Source organism: Salmo salar, chromosome 18 (genome assembly GCF_965601325.2).
Source record: "Salmo salar chromosome 18, fSalSal1, whole genome shotgun sequence".
Classification (NCBI taxonomy): domain Eukaryota; kingdom Metazoa; phylum Chordata; class Actinopteri; order Salmoniformes; family Salmonidae; genus Salmo; species Salmo salar.
The window spans coordinates 42,167,501-42,191,100 of NC_138308.1; the positions used below are offsets into that span (position 1 = coordinate 42,167,501).

Below are 23,600 nucleotides of genomic sequence, written 5' to 3' on the forward strand. Positions count from 1 at the left end.
ACCCTTTTTTTGTTCCAGGTAGAACTCTTTTGGGTTCCATGTAAAACCCTCTGTAGAAAGGGTTCTACAGCCATATAACTATTTTTGGTTCCAGGTAGAACCCTTTTGGGTTCCATGTAAAACCCTCTGTAGAAAGGGTTCTACATGGAACCGAAAAGGGTTCTACCTGGAACCAAAAGGGTTCTACCTGGAACCAAAAAGAGTTATATGGCTGTAGAACCCTTTTAGGTTCTAGATAAAACATTTTTTTCTAAGAGTGTAGGCTTAGGTTTAAAATCAGATTTTGAGAAGAGAAATGGTAGAAATAGGTTTATGACTTTGTGGCTGTGGTAACTAGTGACAACCACAAATCACTTGAGTAACACTACCACTCCCGAGTGGGCAGTGGTTTAAGGCACTGCATCTCAGTGCTAAAGGCGTCACTACAGACACCCTGGTTCGATTCCAGGCTGTATCACAACTGGTCGTGATTGGGTGTCCCATAGGGCGGTACACAATTGGCCCAGTGTCGCCTGAGTTTGGCCGGGGTAGGCTGTCAATGAATGTTTTCTTAACTGACTTGCCTAGTTAAATAAAGGTTCGATTTAAAAAAAAATCAACAAATAAAAATGCTCAGACCATGACCTTGGCTCTCCTAAAGTAGGTGGTCTATGTTAAAGTCAACCTCTATCCGAAAGGCTCAGCACACGCATACTCAGGCTGACTGGCTATTGTTCAGGCAAATGTGAAATAAGTGCACTCAGGCTATCCGTAAGGGCAAAGTTAGTTACTTTAGGGAGCAGTTCTCTCTCTGTGGGTCTAACCCCAAGAAGTTCTGGACAACGGTTAAAGACCTGGAGAATAAACCCTCCTCCTTACAGCTGCCCATGTCCCTTAATGTTGATGATGTGGTTGTTACTGACAAGAAGCACATGGCTGAGCTCTTTAATCACCACTTCAGGATTCCTATTTGACTCAGCCATGCTTCCTTGTCCCATCTCCCACCCCATCTAATGCGACTATCCCCGATGCTCCTCCCTCTTTTTCCCCTGCCCCACAACAAAGTTTCTCCCTGTAGGCAGTTACTGAGTCTGAGGTGCTAAAAGAGCTCCTGAAACTTGACCTCCAAAAAAACATCTGTGTCAGATGGTTTAGACCCTTTCTTCTTTAAGGTTGCTGCCCCATCATCACCAAGCCTATTTCTGACCTTTTAAACCTGTCTCTCCTTTCTGGGGAGGTTCCCATTGCTTGGAAGGCAGCCACGGCACGTCCTTTATTTAAAGGGGGAGTTCAAGCTGATCCTAACTGTTATAGGCCTATTTCTATTTTGCCCTGTTTATCAATAGTGTTGGGGGAAAAAATGAATAATGAACTGACTGGCTTTCTTGATGTCTATAGTATTCTCTCTGGTATGCAATCTGCTTTCCGTTCAGGTTATGGATGTGTCACTGCAACCTTAAAGGTCCTCAATGATGTCACCATTGCGCTTGATTCTAAGCAATATTGTGCTACTATTTTTATGGACTTGGCCAAAGCTTTAGATACGATAGACCATTCCATTCTTGTGGGCCGGCAAAGGAGAATTGGTGTCTCTGAGGGGTCTTTGGCCTGGTTGGATAACTCTCAAAGAGTGCAGTGTATAAAGTCAGAAAATCTGCTGTCTCAGCCACTGCCTGTCACCAAGGGAGTACCCCAAGGCTCAATCCTAGGCCCCACACTCTTCTCAAAATCCTAGGCCCCACACTCTTCTCAATTTACATCAACAACATAGCTCAGGCAGTAGGAAGCTATTTCATACATTTGTATGCAGATGATACAGTCTTATACTGTTAAATGCTCTACAACAAAGCTTTCTTAGTGTCCAACAAACTTTCTCTACCCTTAACCTTGTTCTGAACACCTCCAAAACAAAAGGTCATGTGGTTTGGTAAGAAGAATGCCCCTCTCCCCACCGGTGTGATTACTACCTCTGAGGGTTTAGCGCTTGAGGTAGTCACCTCATACAAGTACTTGGGAGTATGGCTAGACGGTACACTATCCTTCTCTCAGCACATATTAAAGCTGCAGGCTAAAGTTAAATCTAGACTTGGTTTCATCTATCGTAATCACTCCTCTTTCACCTCAGCTGCCAAACTAACCCTGATTCAGATGACCATCCTACCCATGCTAGATTACAGAGACATAATTTATAGATCGGCAGGTAAGGGTGCTCTCGATCGGCTAGATGTTCTTTACTATTCGGCCATCAGATTTGCCACCAATGCTCCTTATAGGACACATCACTGCACACTATACTCCTCTGTAAACTGGTCATCTCTGTATACCCGTCGCAAGACCCACTGGTTGATGCTTATTTATAAAACTCTCTTAGGCCTCACTCCCCCTATCTGAGATATCTTCTGCAGCCCTCATCCTCCACATACAACACCCGTTCTGCCAGTCACATTCTGTTAAAGGTCCCCAAAGCATACACATCTCTAGGTCACTCATCTTTTCAGTTCACTGCAGCTAGCGACTGGAACGAGCTGCAACAAACACTCAAACTGGACAGTTTTATCTCAATCTCTTCATTCAAAGACTCAATCATGGACACTCTTACTGACAGTTGTGGCTGCTTGGCGTGATGTGTTGTTGTCTCTACCTTCTTGCCCTTTGTGCTGTTGTCTGTGCCCAATAATATTTGTACCATGTTGTGTTGCTACCATGTTGTTGTCATGTTGTGTTGCTACCATGCTGTGTTGTCATGTGTTGCTGCCTTGCTATGTTGTTGTCTTAGGTCTCTCTTATGTAGTGTTGTGTTGTCCCTCTTGTCGTGATGTGTGTTTTGCCCTATATTTAGATTTTATTTATTTTTAATCCCAGCCCCCGTCCCCGCAGGAGGCCTTTTGCCTTCTGGTAGCCCGTCATTGTTAATAAGAATATGTTTTTAACTGACTTGCCTAGTTAAATAAAGATACAAAAAAAAATGTAAAAAGAGGACTGTCCACTCCTCGGATCCTGGTTCCTCTCTAGGTTTCTTCGTAGGTTCCTGCCTATTTAGAGAGTTTTTCCTAGCCACCATGCTTCTACATCAACATTGCTTGCTGTTTGGAGTTTTAGCACTTTGTGACTACAGCTGAAGTAAAAAGGGCTTTAATAAAATACATTTGATTGATTGATTGATTGATTGATTGAGATTACAATATTCAGTCTCATTTCCATTATTGCATCAATGGGAGAGTGGTAAATTCATCCACAAGCTATTTTCAACAAGCAATGGCATGTCTAGTCTCCCGGTTTCAAACCACTCTGGCACTAACAGTATCACTGGCTCATAACAACATACTGTAGTGTGATCATGTAAATGAGGCTATTGTTTATACAGAGACAGAAAGTCCCTACCTCCTCTGGGTGACACAGCACATGTCCCTCAGGCCCAGTGATCCCCAGCTCCAGTAGTCGCTTCTGCTCCTATATAGATAGAAGGGGAAAGACGGAAACTACACTTCACATGGTCCAATCAAAGACGACAGTTTATTCTGCTCCTATATAGATAGAAGGGGGAAGACAGAAACTACACTTCACATGGTGCAATCAAAGACGACAGTTTATTCTGCTCATATATAGATAGAAGGGGAAAGACGGAAACTACTCTTCACATGGTGCAATCAAAGACGGCAGTTTATTCTGCTCCTATATAGATAGAAGGGGGAAGACAGAAACTACACTTCACATGGTGCAATCAAAGACGACAGTTTATTCTGCTCCTATATAGATAGAAGGGGAAAGACGGAAACTACACTTCACATGGTCCAATCAAAGACGACAGTTTATTCTGCTCCTATATAGATAGAAGGGGAAAGACGGAAACTACACTTCACATGGTGCAATCAAAGACGGCAGTTTATTGTGCTCCTATATAGATCGAAGGGGAAACACGGAAACTACACTTCACATGGTCCAATCAAAGACGACAGTTTATTCTGCTCCTATATAGATAGAAGGGGAAACACGGAAACTACACTTCACATGGTCCAATCAAAGACGGCAGTTTATTCTGCTCCTATATAGATAGAAGGGGAAATATGGCAACTGAAGATGTCCTTTGCCAAGGAGAGATATGCACAGTCACTGTCAAAGGCCAGTAGTAAAATAAGTCTTTCAAGTCAACAGTACAGCAGCCTACCTCGTCAATGATGTCTCCGTTCTCAGCGTGAACCTGAGCGATGGCACCCAGGTCTCTAATGATACCAAAAATCTCATACATCTGGCATGGGAAAGAGATAAAAACAAGGGGTGTTTCTCAAAATGCATACCACCGTGCTCCGAGAACGCAAATTGGAGAACGGGAGGGTCAGAGTATGGGTGTTTCTCAAAATGCATACTACCGTGCTCCATACTCTCATGCTCTAAATGCGTTCTCTTGAGTACGTTCTCTTGTTTGGTCTCTATTGTTGCCATTGTCCTGGCTGGACGAAGATTCAGCGAATGTGGAGGTGCAGAGTGAGGTAAAACAGTAGGGAAAGTGCTGCTCAGCGTGAGGTAATACAGTAGAGGGAGTGCTACTCAGCGTGAAGTAATACAGTAGGGGAAGTGCTGCTCAGCGTGAGGTAATACAGTAGGGGAAGTGCTGCTCAGCGTGAGGTAATACAGTAGAGGGAGTGCTGCTCAGCGTGAGGTAATACAGTAGGGAGAGTGCTGCTCAGTGTGAGGTAATACAGTAGAGGAGAGTGCTGCTCAGTGTGAGGTAATACAGTGGGGAGAGTGCTGCTCAGCGTGAGGTAATACAGTGGGGAGAGTGCTGCTCAGCGTGAGGTAATACAGTAGGGGGAGTAGGGGCAGTGCTGCTCAGTGTGAGGTAATACAGTAAGGAGAGTGCTGCTCAGCGTGAGGTAATACAGTAGGGGGAGTGCTGCTCGGCGTGAGGTAATACAGTAGAGGGAGTGCTGCTCAGCGTGAGGTAATACAGTAGGGGGAGTGCTGCTCAGCGTGAGGTAATACAGTAGAGGGAGTGCTGCTCAGCGTGAGGTAATACAGTAGGGGGAGTGCTGCTCAGCATGAGGTAATACAGTAGGGGGAGTGCTGCTCAGCATGAGGTAATACAGTAGGGGGAGTGCTGCTCAGCGTGAGGTAATACAGTAGGGGGAGTACTGCTCAGCGTGAGGTAATACAGTAGGGGGAGTGCTGCTCAGCGTGAGGTAATACAGTAGGGGGGAGTGCTGCTCGGCGTGAGGTAATACAGTAGGGGGAGTGCTGCTCAGCGTGAGGTAATACAGTAGAGGGAGTGCTGCTCAGCGTGAGGTAATACAGTAGGGGGAGTGCTGCTCAGCGTGAGGTAATACAGTAGGGGGGGTGCTGCTCAGAGTGAGGTAGTACAGTAGGGGGAGTGCTGCTCAGCGTGAGGTAATACAGTAGGGGGAGTGCTGCTCAGCGTGAGGTAATACAGTAGGGGGAGTGCTGCTCAGCGTGAGGTAATACAGTAGGGGGGAGTGCTGCTCGGCGTGAGGTAATACAGTAGGGGGAGTGCTGCTCAGCGTGAGGTAATACAGTAGAGGGAGTGCTGCTCAGCGTGAGGTAATACAGTAGGGGGAGTGCTGCTCAGCGTGAGGTAATACAGTAGGGGGGGTGCTGCTCAGAGTGAGGTAGTACAGTAGGGGGAGTGCTGCTCAGAGTGAGGTAATACAGTAGGGGGAGTGCTGCTCAAATGGAATGTTTTACTCAAGAGAACGTCCTCGGAAAATACACTGGGAGCATGAGAGTATGGAGCACGGTAGTATGCATATTGAGAAACACCCAAGGTTACTGTTTACATTACATTTTAGAGACGTCTGAATAAATTGTTTGAAGAAATCAAACTTACCTGACTATCTGAGCTCTGGAATTTGTCCTTGTAAGCCATGAAGATCAAGAAGGAATTGACTCCTGGAAAAATTCAAACATAACATATTTCAAACGATTTCAAGGAATTGAATTTCTCGTATTTGAAAATCACAGGCATGTGCAGTTGTGTGTATATGTCTGTGCGCTCCTGATTGTGTGGTTGTGTGTGTGTGAGTGCATGAGTGAGTGTGAGAGGTCAGCTGGGTGAGAGAGAGTTGGTGGGCTGACTTGCTGTCTGTGTGGATTAGTGAGTGTAGGTCAGCTGGGTGAGAGAGAGTTGGTGGGCTGACTGGCTGTCTGTGTGGATTAGTGAGTGTAGGTCAGCTGGTTGAGAGAGAGTTGGTGGGCTGACTGGCTGTCTGTGTGGATTAGTGAGTGTGAGAGGTCAGCTGGGTGAGAGAGAGTTGGTGGGCTGACTGGCTGTCTGTGTGGATTAGTGAGTGTAGGTCAGCTGGGTGAGAGAGAGTTGGTGGGCTGACTGGCTGTCTGTGTGGATTAGTGAGTGTAGGTCAGCTGGGTGAGAGAGAGTTGGTGGGCTGACTGGCTGTCTGTGTGGATTAGTGAGTGTAGGTCAGCTGGGTGAGAGAGAGTTGGTGGGCTGACAGGCTGTCTGTGTGGATTAGTGAGTGTAGGTCAGCTGGGTGAGAGAGAGTTGGTGGGCTGACTGGCTGTCTGTGTGGATTAGTGAGTGTGAGAGGTCAGCTGGGTGAGAGAGAGTTGGTGGGATGACTAGCTGTCTGTGTGGATTAGTGAGTGTAGGTCAGCTGGGTGAGAGAGAGTTGGTGGGCTGACTGGCTGTCTGTGTGGATTAGTGAGTGTAGGTCAGCTGGGTTAGAGAGAGTTGGTGGGCTGACTGGCTGTCTGTGTGGATTAGTGAGTGTAGGTCAGCTGGGTGAGAGAGAGTTGGTGGGCTGACTGGCTGTCTGTGTGGATTAGTGAGTGTGAGAGGTCAGCTGGGTGAGAGAGAGTTGGTGGGCTGCCTGGCTGTCTGTGTGGATTAGTGAGTGTGAGAGGTCAGCTGGTTGAGAGAGAGTTGGTGGGCTGACTGGCTGTCTGTGTGGATTAGTGAGTGTGAGAGGTCAGCTGGGTGAGAGAGAGTTGGTGGGCTGCCTGGCTGTCTGTGTGGATTAGTGAGTGTAGGTCAGCTGGGTGAGAGAGAGTTGGTGGGCTGCCTGGCTGTCTGTGTGGAATAGTGAGTGTAGGTCAGCTGGGTGAGAGAGAATTGGTGGGCTGCCTGGCTGTCTGTGTGGATTAGTGAGTGTGAGAGGTCAGCTGGGTGAGAGAGAGTTGGTGGGCTGACTGGCTGTCTGTGTGGATTAGTGAGTGTGAGAGTCAGCTGGGTGAGAGAGAGTTGGTGGGCTGACTGGCTGTCTGTGTGGATTAGTGAGTGTAGGTCAGCTGGGTGAGAGAGAGTTGGTGGGCTGACTGGCTGTCTGTGTGGATTAGTGAGTGTGAGAGTCAGCTGGGTGAGAGAGAGTTGGTGGGCTGACTGGCTGTCTGTGTGGATTAGTGAGTGTAGGTCAGCTGGGTGAGAGAGAGTTGGTGGGCTGACTGGCTGTCTGTGTGGATTAGTGAGTGTGAGAGGTCAGCTGGGTGAGAGAGAGTTGGTGGGCTGACTAGCTGTCTGTGTGGATTAGTGAGTGTAGGTCAGCTGGGTGAGAGAGAGTTGGTGGGCTGACTGGCTGTCTGTGTGGATTAGTGAGTGTAGGTCAGCTGAGTGAGAGAGAGTTGGTGGGCTGCCTGGTTGTCTGTGTGGATTAGTGAGTGTAGGTCAGCTGGGTGAGAGAGAGTTGGTGGGCTGCCTGGCTGTCTGTGTGGATTAGTGAGTGTAGGTCAGCTGGGTGAGAGAGAGTTGGTGGGCTGCCTGGCTGTCTGTGTGGATTAGTGAGTGTAGGTCAGCTGGGTGAGAGAGAGTTGGTGGGCTGATTGGCTGTCTGTGTGGATTAGTGAGTGTAGGTCAACTGGGTGAGAGAGAGTTGGTGGGCTGACTGGCTGTCTGTGTGGATTAGTGAGTGTAGGTCAGCTGGGTGAGAGAGAGTTGGTGGGCTGCCTGGCTGTCTGTGTGGATTAGTGAGTGTAGGTCAGCTGGGTGAGAGAGAGTTGGTGGGCTGCCTGGCTGTCTGTGTGGATTAGTGAGTGTGAGCATCATCTCATGTACAGTATGTGTCTCTAGTGTTGTGTTGTCACCTGCAGTAATCGTCTAGCTGCACGGCATCTCAGAAACATGCAGACTCTCTCAGCCACGCTGTGACCTCCTAATGTCTAAGACTAACACGCAGTTACCCCAAAGCCATGCCTGCTCTCTGTGATGTCTAAAACAAGGAAATGTGAGTGTGTGTGTGTGTTTGTGTGTGTGTGTATGTGTGTGTGTGTGTGTGTGTGTGTGTGTGTGTGTGTGTGTGTGTGTGTGTGTGTGTGTGTGTGTGTGTGTGTGTGTGTGTGTGTGTGTGTGTGTGTGTGTGTGTGTGTGTGTGTGTGTGTGTGTGTGTGTGTGTGTGTGTGTGTGGCATTGACATGAGGGAGGCAGAGCAGCAAAAAGCAGCTCTTCATGGGGGATTGAAAGTAAAACTACACCACTGTATTCTCCTAACAGCAGGGTATCAGCCACATTACCACAACACCATTAACAGCAGGGTATCAGACACATTACCACAACACCATTAACAGCTGGACATGACCCCGTTGTGTTTCCTTGGGGTTCACCCACAACACCATTAACAGCTGGACATTACCCCTTTCAAAGTTATTTTTGGTAATATCATCTAATGTATTCTCACCTAGTAGTTATAGTGTAGGGAAACGATTGAAGAGTCATATTGGGTGGTTTTGTGTCAGACAGATTGAGATTTGAAGACAGACACAGGCAGATCCTGAACATCCTGAAACAATACCTTTATCCTTCACCAGGCTCTCCATCTCTTCAAAGAGTCCGTCGTGCCAGCGGGTGATGTCCATGTGGAGAGAGTAATCACAGCAGGACCCCCTGTCTGCTATGTCCTTCCACTGGTCGTAGGCCCCCAGGAGGGTGGCACCAGGCTCAGGGACCACATGGTCGACTAGAGGACAGGAGAGAAGAAGAGGACCAGGTCAACTATAGGACAGGAGAGAAGAAGAGGACCAGATCAACTATAGGACAGGAGAGAAGAAGAGGACCAGATCAACTATAAGACAGGGGTGAAGAAGAGGACCAGGTCAACTATAGGACAGGAAAGAAGAATAGGACCAGGTCAACTGTAGGACAGGAGAGAAGAAGAGGACCAGATCAACTATAGGACCTGAGAGAAGAAGAGGACTAGGTCAACTGTAGGACAGGAGAGAAGAATAGGACCAGATCAACTGTAGGACCTGAGAGAAGAAGAGGACTAGGTCAACTGTAGGACAGGAGAGAAGAATAGGACCAGATCAACTATAGGACCTGAGAGAAGAAGAGGACTAGGTCAACTGTAGGACAGGAGAGAAGAATAGGACCAGATAAACTATAGGACCTGAGAGAAGAAGAGGACTAGGTCAACTATAGGACAGGAGAGAAGAAGAGGACCAGATCAACTATAGGACCTGAGAGAAGAAGAGGACCAGGTCAACTATAGGACAGGAGAGAAGAAGAGGACCAGGTCAACTATAGGACAGGAGAGAAGAAGAGGACCAGATCAACTATAGGACAGGAGAGAAGAAGAGGACCAGATCAACTATAAGACAGGGGTGAAGAAGAGGACCAGGTCAACTATAGGACAGGAAAGAAGAATAGGACCAGGTCAACTGTAGGACAGTAGAGAAGAAGAGGACCAGATCAACTATAGGACCTGAGAGAAGAAGAGGACTAGGTCAACTGTAGGACAGGAGAGAAGAATAGGACCAGATCAACTGTAGGACCTGAGAGAAGAAGAGGACTAGGTCAACTGTAGGACAGGAGAGAAGAATAGGACCAGATCAACTATAGGACCTGAGAGAAGAAGAGGACTAGGTCAACTGTAGGACAGGAGAGAAGAATAGGACCAGATAAACTATAGGACCTGAGAGAAGAAGAGGACTAGGTCAACTATAGGACAGGAGAGAAGAAGAGGACCAGATCAACTATAGGACCTGAGAGAAGAAGAGGACCAGGTCAACTATAGGACAGGAGAGAAGAAGAGGACCAGGTCAGCTATAGGACAGGAGAGAAGAAGAGGACCAGGTCAGCTATAGGACAGGAGAGAAGAAGAGGACCAGGTCAACTATAGGACAGGAGAGAAGAAGAGGACCAGATCAACTATAGGACCTGAGAGAAGAAGAGGACCAGGTCAACTATAGGACAGGAGAGAAGAAGAGGACTAGGTCAACTGTAGGACAGGAGAGAAGAATAGGACCAGATCAACTATAGGACCTGAGAGAAGAAGAGGACCAGGTCAACTATAGGACAGGAGAGAAGAAGAGGACCAGGTCAGCTATAGGACAGGAGAGAAGAAGAGGACCAGGTCAGCTATGGGACTAACAGGGGAGAGAGGAAACCATACACTGAGCAGAGGACTTCAACTCCTGTCAACACAGTTTCTTTCTATCAAGATCAATAACGACCCATGAATAACGTAGACGACGCAAAGTCACAAAAGTAGCCATTAAAAACATCAGACTGATATTGCCTCCAATGTTACATCCCTAACAACACAGCTCACATAACAGCCCTATGGGGGTCTGTGCTGCTGTTTACGCAGATCCAATAGGAGCTGGAGGACAGTTTCAGGGTAAAGAGTTCAGAGTAAAGTCTCTCTGACAGGCTGGGTTAGCGTGACCCTGTTTCAGATGTTCTAACTGCAGCACTCAGACATGCTCTCCCCTCCTCCAGCTCTCCTCCGTCTACCCCTTTTTCTCCCCCCCCCCCGTCTCTAACCGCTCAGAGAGATTCCCTCTCAGCCTGTCTCACTCGCTGCACAAAGAAACACAAATTGTCTCCCTCTGTTCTGATCCCTCCATCCTCTCCCTGTACCACCTCCCTCCATCCCTCTCCCTGTACCACCACCCTCCCTCCCTGTCCCTGTACCACTTCCATCCCTCCCTGTCCCTGTACCATCTCCTCCTCCCTCCATCCCTCTCCCTGTACCACCTCCCTCCCTCCCTGTCCCTGTACCACTTCCCTCCCTCCCTGTTCCTGTACCACCTCCCTCCATCCCTCTCCCTGTACCACCTCCCTCCATCCCTCTCGCTGTACCACCTCCCTCCATACCTCTCCCTGTACCACCTCCCTCCATCCCTCTCCCTGTACCACCTCCCTCCCTTTCCCTGTACCACCTCCCTCCATCCCTCTCCCTGTACCACCTCCCTCCATCCCTCTCCCTGTACCACCTCCCTCCCTTTCCCTGTACCACCTCCCTCCATCCCTCTCCCTGCACCACCTCCCTCCATCCCTCTACCTGTACCTCCTCCCTCCCTCCCTCTCCCTGTACCACCTCCCTCCATCCCTCTCCCTGTACCACCACCCTCCATCCCTCTCCCTGTACCATCTCCCTCCATCCCTCTCCCTGTACCACCTCCATCCCTCTCCCTGTACCACCTCCCTCCCTCTCCCTGTACCACCTCCCTCCATCCCTCTCCCTGTACCACCTCCCTCCCTCTCTCTCCCTGTTCCACCTTCCTCCCTCCCTCTCCCTGTACCAACTCCTCCTCCCTCCATCCCTCTCCCTGCACCACCTCCCTCCATCCCTCTCCCTGTACCACCTCCCTCCATCCCTCTCCCTGTACCACCTCCCTCCGTCCCTCTCCCAGTACCATCTCCCTCCATCCCTCTCCCTGTACCACCTCCATCCCTCTCCCTGTACCACCTCCCTCCCTCTCTCTCCCTGTTCCACCTTCCTCCCTCTCTCTCCCTGTACCAACTCCTCCTCCCTCCATCCCTCTCCCTGTTCCACCTCCCTCCATCCCTCTCCCTGTACCACCTACCTCCATCCCTCTCCCTGTACCACCTCCCTCCATCCCTCTCCCTGTACCAACTCCTCCTCCCTCCATCCCTCTCCCTGTACCACCTCCCTCCATCCCTCTCCCTGTACCACCTCCCTCCATCCCTCTCCCTGTACCACCCCCCTCCATCCCTCTCCCTGTACCACCTCCCTCCATCCCTCTCCCTGTACCACCTCCCTCCCTCTCCCTATATCACCTCTCTCTCCCTTTACCACCCCCCTCCTCCCTCTGTTCAAAGCCTCTCTGTCAATCTCCCTCTACTAGATCTACCTCTTACTCAGTGCTATATAATATATTAACTCTCTGGACTAGAAAGACTCTATAAGTGTTAGATCTCTCTATCTCTCCATCAGTGCTATATAATATATCATCTCTGTGGACTGGAAAGACTCTATAAGTGTTTGATCTCTCTATCTCTCCCTCAGTGCTGTATAATATATTATCTCTGTGGACTAGAAAGACTATACTGTTAGATCTCTCCCTCAGTGCTATAGGTTTAGTTAAGGTTAGTTAGGGTTAGGGTCAGCAGTATAATAGAGGAACCCTACTGATCATGGTGGTGCCCCCTGCCAGGGCAGCCTTGGTCCCGTGGTAGAAGTCATCTGAAGGGCTCATGCCCAGCTGGGAGGTCTGGAGGCTGGTGTTCACATCGACGCCCCCGGGGATCACGATGTGTCCGTAGGCATCAACCGTCTTCACCCCTCCTGGAACTAAAAGGTTCTCACCAATCTGCCTGGTGAGGAGGACACAGGCCATGGTACAGGACAATGGTCACATTTTAACAGCAACAACAGTTTGTGTGTGTATCTGTCTGCCTCTCTGTCTGCCTCTCTGTCTGTCTGCCTGTGTCTATGTCTGTCTGCCTCTCTGTCTGCCTCTCTGTCTGCCTGTGTCTATATGTCCGTCTGCCTCTCTGTCTGCCTGTATGTCTGCCTGTGTCTATATGTCTGTCTGCCTCTCCGTCTGTTTGTGTCTATATGTCTGTCTGCCTCTGTGTCTCTGTCTGTGTCTTTGTCTGTATGTATGTGTCTCAATCTGTCTGTCTGTGTGTCTGTGTGTGTGTGTCAATCTGTCTGTGTGTCTGTGTGTGTGTGTGTGTGTGTGTCAATCTGTCTGTGTGTCAATCTGTCTGTGTGTGTGTCTGTGTGTGTGTCTGTGTGTGTGTGTCAATCTGTCTGTGTGTGTCTGTGTGTGTGTCTGTGTGTGTGTGTCAATCTGTCTGTGTGTGTGTGTCTGTGTATCTGTGTGTGTGTTAACAGTAACATCTTACTTGATGGTCCCATCCTCCACATAGACGTCTGCGTAGAAAGACTGGTCGTCATTAACGATCTTTCCTCCTTTGATAATGAGGCGATCCGTCTGGAGACACAGGGATCATCAACAGCAGTGAGGAACACAAACACACATTTACATGTTAGTCATTTAACACACACTCTTATCCAGAAGAACTAACAGTCAGTACATTCACCTGGAGGTAGCTTGGGGAGACAACCACATATCTCAGTCACATAAAGTCAAGTGTAATAAAGCAGCTATCAGTAGGGTCAGTGCTGCTAAGACAAGACAAGTGTTAGTTCAAGAAAGGCCAAAGGTTCAAGAAAGGTTTAAACATCAATGAGCCATGAGAAGAGAAGTGGAAATGAAAGCTAATGTATTCTAATCATAAATATCTCTAATTATTACAGTGTGTGTGTGTGTGTGTGTGTGTGTGTGTGTGTGTGTGTGTGTGTGTGTGTGTGTGTGTGTGTGTTTGTGTGTTTGTTTCATCTAGCCCTAGTCACTCTCTCCCCTCCCCTCTCTCCTCTCCCTTCTCCCCCAGCTCTAGCCCTAGTCACTCTCTCCCCTCCCCTCTCTCCTCTCCCTTCTCCCCCAGCTCTAGCCCTAGTCACTCTCTCCCCTCCCCTCTCTCCTCTCCCTTCTCCCCCAGCTCTAGCCCTAGTCACTCTCTCCCCTCCCCTCTCTCCTCTCCCTTCTCCCCCAGCTCTAGCCCTAGTCACTCTCTCCCCTCCCCTCTCTCCTCTCCCTTCTCCCCCAGCTCTAGCCCTAGTCACTCTCTCCCCTCCCCTCTCTCCTCTCCCTTCTCCCCCAGCTCTAGCCCTAGTCACTCTCTCCCCTCCCCTCTCTCCTCTCCCTTCTCCCCCAGCTCTAGCCCTAGTCACTCTCTCCCCTCCCCTCTCTCCTCTCCCTTCTCCCCCAGCTCTAGACCTAGTCACTCTCTCCCCTCCCCTCTCTCCTCCACCTGCTCCCCCAGCTCTAGCCCTAGTCACTCTCTCCCCTCCCCTCTCTCCTCTCCCTTCTCCCCCAGCTCTAGCCCTAGTCACTCTCTCCCCTCCCCTCTCTCCTCTCCCTTGGCAAGGGGGTCTCAAATGAGGGGAGAAGGAGGGAACTACAATGCCCTCTCTAAAGGCTGTTCCTCTGCCAGCTAGTACCTCTGCTGCTGCCACCTTGCACTCAGTTTACACTATGATCACATCAGTCATAGGACAAAGTCAACGGGGAGTGAACATAGTGTGTATAAACAGTAGCACAATGCTTTAGTAAGCACTAATACAATATTATAATATAGGCCTGATGTAAACTAGCTGATCCATAGACCTAGCAGTGGTGGATCCTTTACCAGTGGATGGAGAGAGCGGGGTTCGACAATGAGGTTCTCAGTGAGTTTAGGGGCAGAGAGACCCTGTTAACAATGAGGTTCTCAGTGAGTGTAGATGTAGAGAGACCCTGTTAACAACGAGGTTCTCAGTGAGTTTAGATGTAGAGAGACCCTGCTTGGACAGACAGACAGACAGACAGACAGACAGACAGACAGACAGACAGACAGACAGACAGACAGACAGACAGACAGACAGACAGACAGACAGACAGACAGACAGACAGACAGACAGACAGACAGACAGACAGACAGACAGACAGACAGACAGACAGACAGACAGACAGACAGACAGACAGGTTCTCAGTGAGTTTAGGGGCAGAGAGACCCTGCTGGGAAAGACAACAGTGAAGCCATAATGTAAAGTGACAGATCAACAGACAGCCATGACACCAGAGGGATGTGGCTCTACAGTACACTCTAGGACTACACAGTTTAGGTTCAGAGTTACTTCTGCTGCTGGTTGACAAAAAAAACATTGCACTCTAAAAATAGCTGAGATAAAAACAACTCAATTTGGGTAAATATTGGACAGAACACACGTTGGGTTATATTGACCCAGCTAGTTGGGTCACAAAAACCCCATTGTTTTCTTTAAGAAGAAACAGGTTGGGTTGTTGATGCTGGGTTCCTGAGCTGTGATCCATCAGGTCAGATCAGAACACTAGGAGAGTAAATGTCATTCCAGTTCATCTGTTATGTTGTCTTGTCAACACGTGTTAATGTTGAGCACTGACACTTCTGAAGCTTTAATAAGGCTTACACAAGAGTGAGGTCCTTAAAATGCCTATGGCTTGTTAAGGACTTGTTCAAATATTTAAATAATAATGTAATGAAATGTATAATAAAATATGTATTAGGCAAAAATATTGAAGGATAATTGAAATTTGCAGTGTACAAACTCAACATGACGAATAAGAATGACATTTACTCTTACGGGTGGTCAAAAATAACTCTGAAAGCCATGCCTCCCTAATAGGCCATGCCTTTGGATTACCTAAACATGGGTTAATTTAACCATCGAATGGGTTTTTATTGTCATGCTATTTTCAGGAAGTATGGCCTATTGGGGGCGTGGCTTTCAGATAGGTCTTGTTGACCATTCCGAGAGAGTAAATGTCATTCCTGTTCATCATGTTATGTTTTGTACACTGCTAATTAAAAATGTCCTTCAATATTTTTTGAACATTACATATTTTAATATACAGTTAATAACATGATTATTTAAATATCATAACGAAGTGGTAACTATCCCAACATTGGGATATGCATATGCACCTGTGGCACTCATTTTGTGTAAGTCTCGTTAAACTACAAAAGTGTCAGTGCTTAACCTAAATACGTGTAGACAACACAACAGAACAGATGATCGGAATGATGTTTACTCTCACGGGTGGCCTAAAATAACAATCTGAAAGCCACGCCCCTACTAATCCATGCCTCCAGTCTTCTGATCTGACCCAGTGGGTTGTAGCTCAATAACCCAACTAAGTGCACAACTGGCTGGGTCAAAAATAATACCATGTGTATTGTCTGATTTTTACCCTGTGCTGTGTTGTTTTTAATGCAGATTTTTTTTAGAATGTGGCTGGTAGACAGACTGATGGATGGACAGACGGACATACAGACACATGGCCGTACGGGCAGACAGGCAAACATGCAGGCAGGTAGAGACACAGAATGACAAACAGAGAGAGAGACAGGCAGATAGACAGGCAGACACCACCCCAGAAGAACAGACAGTAAGCTAACATCAGTGGCTCCCATACAGAAAGAGTGTTCCAGGGAACAGTTATCATTTCTCTCACACTGGTCTTCTGGTTACAGTTAGGAATTATGACAGTCTTAACCTCTGTATTGATTTTAGTCATGTAGCCTTTCTAATGGCTTCATATTCAACTGCTGGGGAGAATAATTCCAAAGGAGGAGAATGTGGGTCATGCTGGTTAAAGGAGCGGCCCTGTACTGTAGGCTGTACAGTCAAATTGCCCGGAAGAAAATAGGATTCAATGTGGCCTCGCTAACTACGCCCTGTCTCCGTTGCTATAGCGTTCAACTGTGCTCCCTTCCTCCGCATGGATGAATCTGTCCCGTTTTAACGACAAGGGGAAACCCTTAATAGCAGGAGACATAGAGGCTTTCGGAGACTCAGACAGACCGTTTAGGCTGCAAGATGTCCATGGTTTGATGGTTAACGATATAGGCTGTCATGGGCACTTAGAAATGCATCTCTGAGACATTTGAGATCTTTGTTGAGTCTTTTCAATGGAAAACATTTATTGGACGATATTATACGCAATTCAAATATATTATTTAGCCGGATCCTGCATGTCAGTCACTCAAATCACTGACTGAAATGTGGGGACATGCGACAATGCGAGACAGCTCTCTGTTCATTCCATAGAGGCCGGCGCCGCCATGGTCAATTCACTACAATGTATTGTTAGCCTACATTATATGTATGTTTTCATTTTATTTGCAGCGTTCAAGAAAACGTCATGACATAACCAGGACGGAATAGACATTCGATGCCAAGAGAGTATCTTGTTTGGGCTTTGACATTGTGAAGTCTGAAGGCTAAAGCAGTAGCCGGTTGTTGCGTGCGTGTGAGGGGTGTATAGAAGAAAGATTATTCAAATACGATTTATCACACCATTTAGGTTACCATTTTGTCTTTGCAATCGATAAATAATACCGGTGTGTGGGGCGACAACGTATATACCTACCGATGAACGAGGAGTGCCTACCGACAAACGGGGAATGTTCTTCTTGCCTTGGTAAGACATGCCGGCCGGTGTAGCGGTTCACTGGGAGGCAGCGCTTTGATTCCCGACGTTTCAAAGAACACGAGACACGGATTTATCACGGCTTGGTAGCCTATTTCCTCGCTTTAAAATCCGCCGGAGACAATTTCTGTAGTCTAATTTACACTATCCTACTGGTCAGATCGTGTGAATACAGGAATATACCGACAGAATACTCGAAACAATATGTTGTAGGTTACTATTACTTTGTTAGTGCTGTCGCGCACCAGTCAGAGCCCTCCCTTCAACAATACATCCGGCTGCCTAGCGCACCATCTGCTAGTTTAATATTCCAGACACATCACATCCTACCGCTAATGGCTGGCATCACACATCCTACCGCTAATGGGGGCTAGGCAGACAGCCTGGCAGGCAGGGAGCCTTTTGCCCTACACAACCACAATAATTTAGTGGACACTTAAAACTCATGTTCTTGATAAAACTCCGGGCCTATTATGAGTGGGAGTAGCCAGCTGTTGAAATCACAGATAAAAATGTGAAATCTCTTTCTTATGGCCATGGGCAACCAATGGGCAGAATAATGGTCATTTCAATACCATGCCCGTTGGGACAGCTCCTATAGGCTAAACATTGCATGGGCTAGACTTGATCAATGAATTACATATCAATTAAGATTGTGTTAGGTTAACTTACTCAATACAGATATAAGTTCAAAACATGGAGAAAAATATATCTGATTTGTAAATAGACATTTGACATGTTGTCAATTCAGGCACCGCACAATATAAAATATCTTCCACTGGGGAAAATACATCTATGAGGTGCAGATTTACCTCCTGTTTTCCATTGTGCTCACTGTTGTGTCCAGATCCAGTCTGGTAAACGATTTGACCCCACGAGGAGCCGGTTTCAGCCACAACTGCTCTGTTTCCACTTGGTCTGGTCTCACTGACCGACGAGAAGTTACTCACACTCCCGGTGTCACTGAAAGTATCCGACCAGCATTTCTCCTCGTTCTTAATCTTAACGTGTCGTCTCACAGACTGGGGGCTGCTGTTGTACGACTCAAAATGTAAAGTTTTATTCTCATAAGCGCCTTCCACGTTGCAGAACATGCCGCCGAATTTTACTCTGGGTTTCGGGCTGTCTGTCCCCAGTCTAGACAGCAACGACCCTTCATCGTCACTATCTCTTGGGAGAAGTTTCCTCTCTGCCATGGCCAATAACTATTCTTATTCTCAGAAAGAAAGAAATGTAAAAGTTTGTGAAAAATATCCAAAGTAGACCAAAAAAGGTACTTCTACCCAAGTAAAACCTAGGAGTTAATTCCCCTTTTAAGTAGCCTTACTATAGCAGAGGACTTGGTTAGTCAAGTGACGAGAGGAGCTGTCCACTGGGGCGTGGTGCTGAAATAACCACACTACAGTACTCTGACTGGGAGAAAGATATGACAGGCGACTAGGGGAACTAGGGGAGGTCTTGTTCACATCCGCATGAAATGTTGATATGGGCTCATCGCCATCAGTGAAATCCAATGGGGATTCTTCAACTTCCACACCGAGACGCGGATTACTGTAATGGAAACGATGACATACTTTGTCATTTGTTGAATAATAATTCACCAATGTCTGAGAATGGGGGTGGGTGGGTAGTTAGCCTACACACTTGAATGCTCACTCAGATCACTTATCGCTGAATGAGGTTGTGTTTTGCCCGTGGCCCGGGGCCGCAGTTGACTGGTTTTACATGAAAGATTAAGTTAGCTGGCTAGACTACACTTCTAGTAATCATGGTCAAATATCCGACCACTGATTTTGTTAGTCACGCAGATATTATATAAAAAAAACCTGCCAACATTTCTCTGCAAATGGAAAAATTAGTAGAATTGCGTGAAATGAGTTATAAAATTGCTAAATCTTCTCAATGCCCCATGGGAAACAAAATTGCAGCAAACTTTCTTCAAGATTGTAACATTTTCTCTATGCCCCATGGCAAAGTGTAGAATTGCAGCAAGACCGGGTGTGTACGCGTGCGTCATCGCGCGCATGTTAATTTTGTCCACAACAGACACGATCAGGACACGCAGGTTGAAATATCAAAACGAACTCTGAAGCAACTATATTAATTTATGGACAGGTCGAAAAGCATTAAACATTTATGGCAATTTAGCTAGCTACTGTAGCTTGCTGTTGCTAATTTGTCCTGATATCAACATTTTTGGCCCCACCCCCATCAAAGTTGCCTATCCCTGACATACAACATTCAAACATAATTTGATAATGAGCATTTCCGTGTAAACAACCTAACTATTCAAACATCTCAGGTGAGGGTTAGAGTCATGTAGACACAGCCTCAACAGCTAACAAAAAAGGCAGGCAGTAATTGCTCAATATTTATTTATTTTCTCCTTCCCACCCACAAACACACACACACACACACACACACACACACACACACACACACACACACACACACACACACACACACACACACACACACACACACACACACACACACACACACACACACACACACACACTCACATTTCCTTGTCTTAGACATCACAGAGAGCAGGCATGGCTCTGGGGTAACTGCGTGTTAGTCTTAGACATTAGGACATGTGAGGTCACAGTGTGGCTGAGAGAGTCTGCATGTTTCTGAGACGCCCTATGGCAGAGACCTACATTTCACACAAATATTCCTCCGCCTCCCTCTACTCCTCCTCCTCCTCCTCCTCCTCGCCACTAGCTTCTCTCCAATTAGAGGACATACTGTGTTAGGACTGTGGATTCTCTCCTATTAGAGGACATACTGTGTTAGGACTGTGGATTCTCTCCTATTAAAGGACATACTGTGTTAGGACTGTGGATTCTCTCCTATTAGAGGTCATACTGTGTTAGGACTGTGGATTCTCTCCTATTAGAGGACATACTGTGTTAGGACTGTGGATTCTCTCCTATTAGAGGACATACTGTGTTAGGACTGTGGATTGTCTCACAGAGGACATACTGTGTTAGGACTGTGGATTCTCTCCTATTAGAGGACATACTGTGTTAGGACTGTGGATTCTCTCATATTAGAGGACATACTGTGTTAGGACTGTGGATTCTCTCCTATTAGAGGACATACCGTGTTAGGACTGTGGATTCTCTCACATTAGAGGTCATACTGTGTTAGGACTGTGGATTCTCTAACAGAGGACATACTGTGTTAGGACTGTGGATTCTCTCACAGAGGACATACTGTGTTAGGACTGTGGATTCTCTCCTATTAGAGGACATACTGTGTTAGGACTGTGGATTCTCTCACAGAGGACATACTGTGTTAGGACTGTGGATTCTCTCCTATTAGAGGACATACTGTGTTAGGACTGTGGATTCTCTCCTATTAGTCGACAAACTGTGATAGGACTGTGGATTCTCTCCTATTAGAGGTCATACTGTGTTAGGACTGTGGATTCTCTCGTATTCGAGGTCATACTGTGTTAGGACTGTGGATTCTCTCCTATTAGAGGTCATACTGTGTTAGGACTGTGGATTCTCTCCTACTAGAGGACATACTGTGTTAGGACTGTGGATTCTCTCCTATTAGAGGACATACTGTGTTAGGCCTGTGGATTCTCTCCTATTAGAGGACATACTGTGTTAGGACTGTGGATTCTCTCCTATTAGAGGACATACTGTGTTAGGACTGTGAATTCTCTCATAGTAGAGGACATACTGTGTTAGGACTGTGGATTCTCTCACAGAGGACATACTGTGTTAGGACTGTGGATTCTCTCATAGTAGAAGACATACTGTGTTAGGACTGTGGATTCTCTCCTATTAGAGGACATACTGTGTTAGGACTGTGGATTCTCTCCTAATAGAGGACATACTGTGTTAGGACTGTGGATTCTCTCCTATTAGAGGACATATTGTGTTAGGACTGTGGATTCTCTCCTATTAGAGGACATACTGTGTTAGGACTGTGGATTCTCTCACATTAGAGGTCATACTGTCTTAGGACTGTGGATTCTCTAACAGAGGACATACTGTGTTAGGACTGTGGATTCTCTCACAGAGGACATACTGTGTTAGGACTGTGGATTCTCTCCTATTCGAGGTCATACTGTGTTAGGACTGTGGATTCTCTCCTATTAGAGGTCATACTGTGATAGGACTGTGGATTCTCTCCTACTAGAGGACATACTGTGTTAGGACTGTGGATTCTCTCCTATTAGAGGACATACTGTGTTAGGCCTGTGGATTCTCTCCTATTAGAGGACATACTGTGTTAGGACTGTGGATTCTCTCCTATTAGAGGACATACTGTGTTAGGACTGTGAATTCTCTCATAGTAGAGGACATACTGTGTTAGGACTGTGGATTCTCTCACAGAGGACATACTGTGTTAGGACTGTGGATTCTCTCATAGTAGAAGACATACTGTGTTAGGACTGTGGATTCTCTCCTATTAGAGGACATACTGTGTTAGGACTGTGGATTCTCTCCTAATAGAGGACATACTGTGTTAGGACTGTGGATTCTCTCCTATTAGAGGACATATTGTGTTAGGACTGTGGATTCTCTCCTATTAGAGGACATACTGTGTTAGGACTGTGGATTCTCTCCTATTAGAGGACATACTGTGTTAGGACTGTGGATTCTCTCCTATTAGAGGACATACTGTGTTAGGACTGTGGATTCTCTCCTATTAGAGGACATACTGTGTTAGGACTGTGGATTCTCTCCTATTAGAGGACATACTGTGTTAGGACTGCGGATTCTGTCCTATTAGAGGACATACTGTGTTAGGTCTGTGGATTCTCTCCTATTAGAGGACATACTGTGTTAGGACTGTGGATTCTCTCCTATTAGAGGACATACTGTGTTAGGACTGTGGATTCTCTCATAGTAGAGAACATACTGTGTTAGGACTGTGAATTCTCTCCTATTAGAGGACATACTGTGTTAGGACTGTGGATTCTCTCATAGTAGAGGACATACTGTGTTAGGACTGATGATTCTCTCCTATTAGAGGACATACTGTGTTAGGACTGTGGATTCTCTCACATTAGAGGTCATACTGTGTTAGGACTGTGGATTCTCTCACAGAGGACATACTGTGTTAGGACTGTGGATTCTCTCACAGAGGACATACTGTGTTAGGACTGTGGATTCTCTCCTATTAGAGGACATACTGTGTTAGGACTGTGGATTCTCTCCTATTAGAGGACATACTGTGTTAGGACTTTGGATTCTCTCCTATTAGAGGACATACTGTGTTAGCACTGAGGATTCTCTCCTATTAGAGGACATACTGTGTTAGGACTGTGGATTCTCTCCTGTTAGAGGACATACTGTGTTAGCACTGAGGATTCTCTCCTATTAGAGGACATACTGTGTTAGGACTGTGGATTCTCTCATAGTAGAGGACATACTGTGTTAGGACTGTGGATTCTCTCCTATTAGAGGACATACTGTGTTAGGACTTTGGATTCTCTCCTATTAGAGGACATACTGTGTTAGGACTGTGGATTCTCTCCTATTAGATTACATACTGTGTTAGGACTGTGGATTCTCTCCTATTAGAGGACATACTGTGTTAGGACTGTGGATTCTCTCCTATTAGAGGACATACTGTGTTAGGACTGTGGATTCTCTCCTGTTAGAGGACATACTGTGTTAGGACTGTGGATTCTCTCCTACTAGAGGACATACTGTGTTAGGACTGTGGATTCTCTCATAGTAGAGGACATACTGTGTTAGGACTGTGGATTCTCTCCTATTAGAGGTCATACTGTGTTAGGACTGTGGATTCTCTCCTATTAGAGGACATACTGTGTTAGGACTGTGGATTCTCTCACAGAGGACATACTGTGTTAGGACTGTGGATTCTCTCACAGAGGACATACTGTGTTAGGACTGTGGATTCTCTCCTATTAGAGGACATACTGTTTTAGGACTGTGGATTCTCTCCTATTAGAGGACATACTGTGTTAGGACTGTGGATTCTCTCCTATTAGAGGACATACTGTGTTATGACTGTGGATTCTCTCCTATTAGAGGACATACTGTGTTAGGACTGTGGATTCTCTCCTATTAGAGGACATACTGTGTTAGGACTGTGGATTCTCTCATAGTAGAGGACATACTGTATTAGGACTGTGGATTCTCTCCTATTAGAGGACATACTGTGTTAGGACTGTGGATTCTCTCCTATTAGAGGTCATACTGTGTTAGGACTGTGGATTCTCTCCTATTAGAGGACATACTGTGTTAGGACTGTGGATTCTCTCCTATTAGAGGACATACTGTGTTAGGACTGTGGATTCTCTCACAGAGGACATACTGTGTTAGGACTGTGGATTCTCTCCTATTAGAGGACATACTGTGTTAGGACTGTGGATTCTCTCATATTAGAGGACATACTGT

The 23,600-nt window shown here is 46.7% G+C and overlaps 1 protein-coding gene across 3 annotated transcripts in view; it reads right to left on the reverse strand.

Moving 5' to 3' along the window:
* The window catches only part of LOC106577423 (dihydropyrimidinase-related protein 2), a 26,689-nt gene extending 8,106 nt beyond the window's left edge, over positions 1 to 18,583 (reverse strand). Inside the window, exons 1-7 of one of the 3 annotated variants that reach the window (XM_082964986.1) lie at positions 18,018 to 18,583; positions 13,037 to 13,125; positions 12,315 to 12,499; positions 8,730 to 8,894; positions 5,819 to 5,880; positions 4,145 to 4,225; positions 3,361 to 3,429 (exon numbers count right to left, since the gene is read on the reverse strand). In XM_082964986.1, coding sequence (XP_082821112.1) covers positions 3,361 to 3,429; positions 4,145 to 4,225; positions 5,819 to 5,880; positions 8,730 to 8,894; positions 12,315 to 12,499; positions 13,037 to 13,125; positions 18,018 to 18,401 — 1,035 coding nt within the window. In that variant the 5' untranslated portion in view covers positions 18,402 to 18,583. Of the gene's footprint in view, positions 1 to 3,360; positions 3,430 to 4,144; positions 4,226 to 5,818; positions 5,881 to 8,729; positions 8,895 to 12,314; positions 12,500 to 13,036; positions 13,126 to 17,145; positions 17,492 to 18,017 lie in introns of those variants that run through there. The other 2 variants (XM_082964987.1, XM_082964988.1) reach the window with 2 other exon arrangements.
* Between the last annotated feature and the right edge of the window lie 5,017 nt (positions 18,584 to 23,600).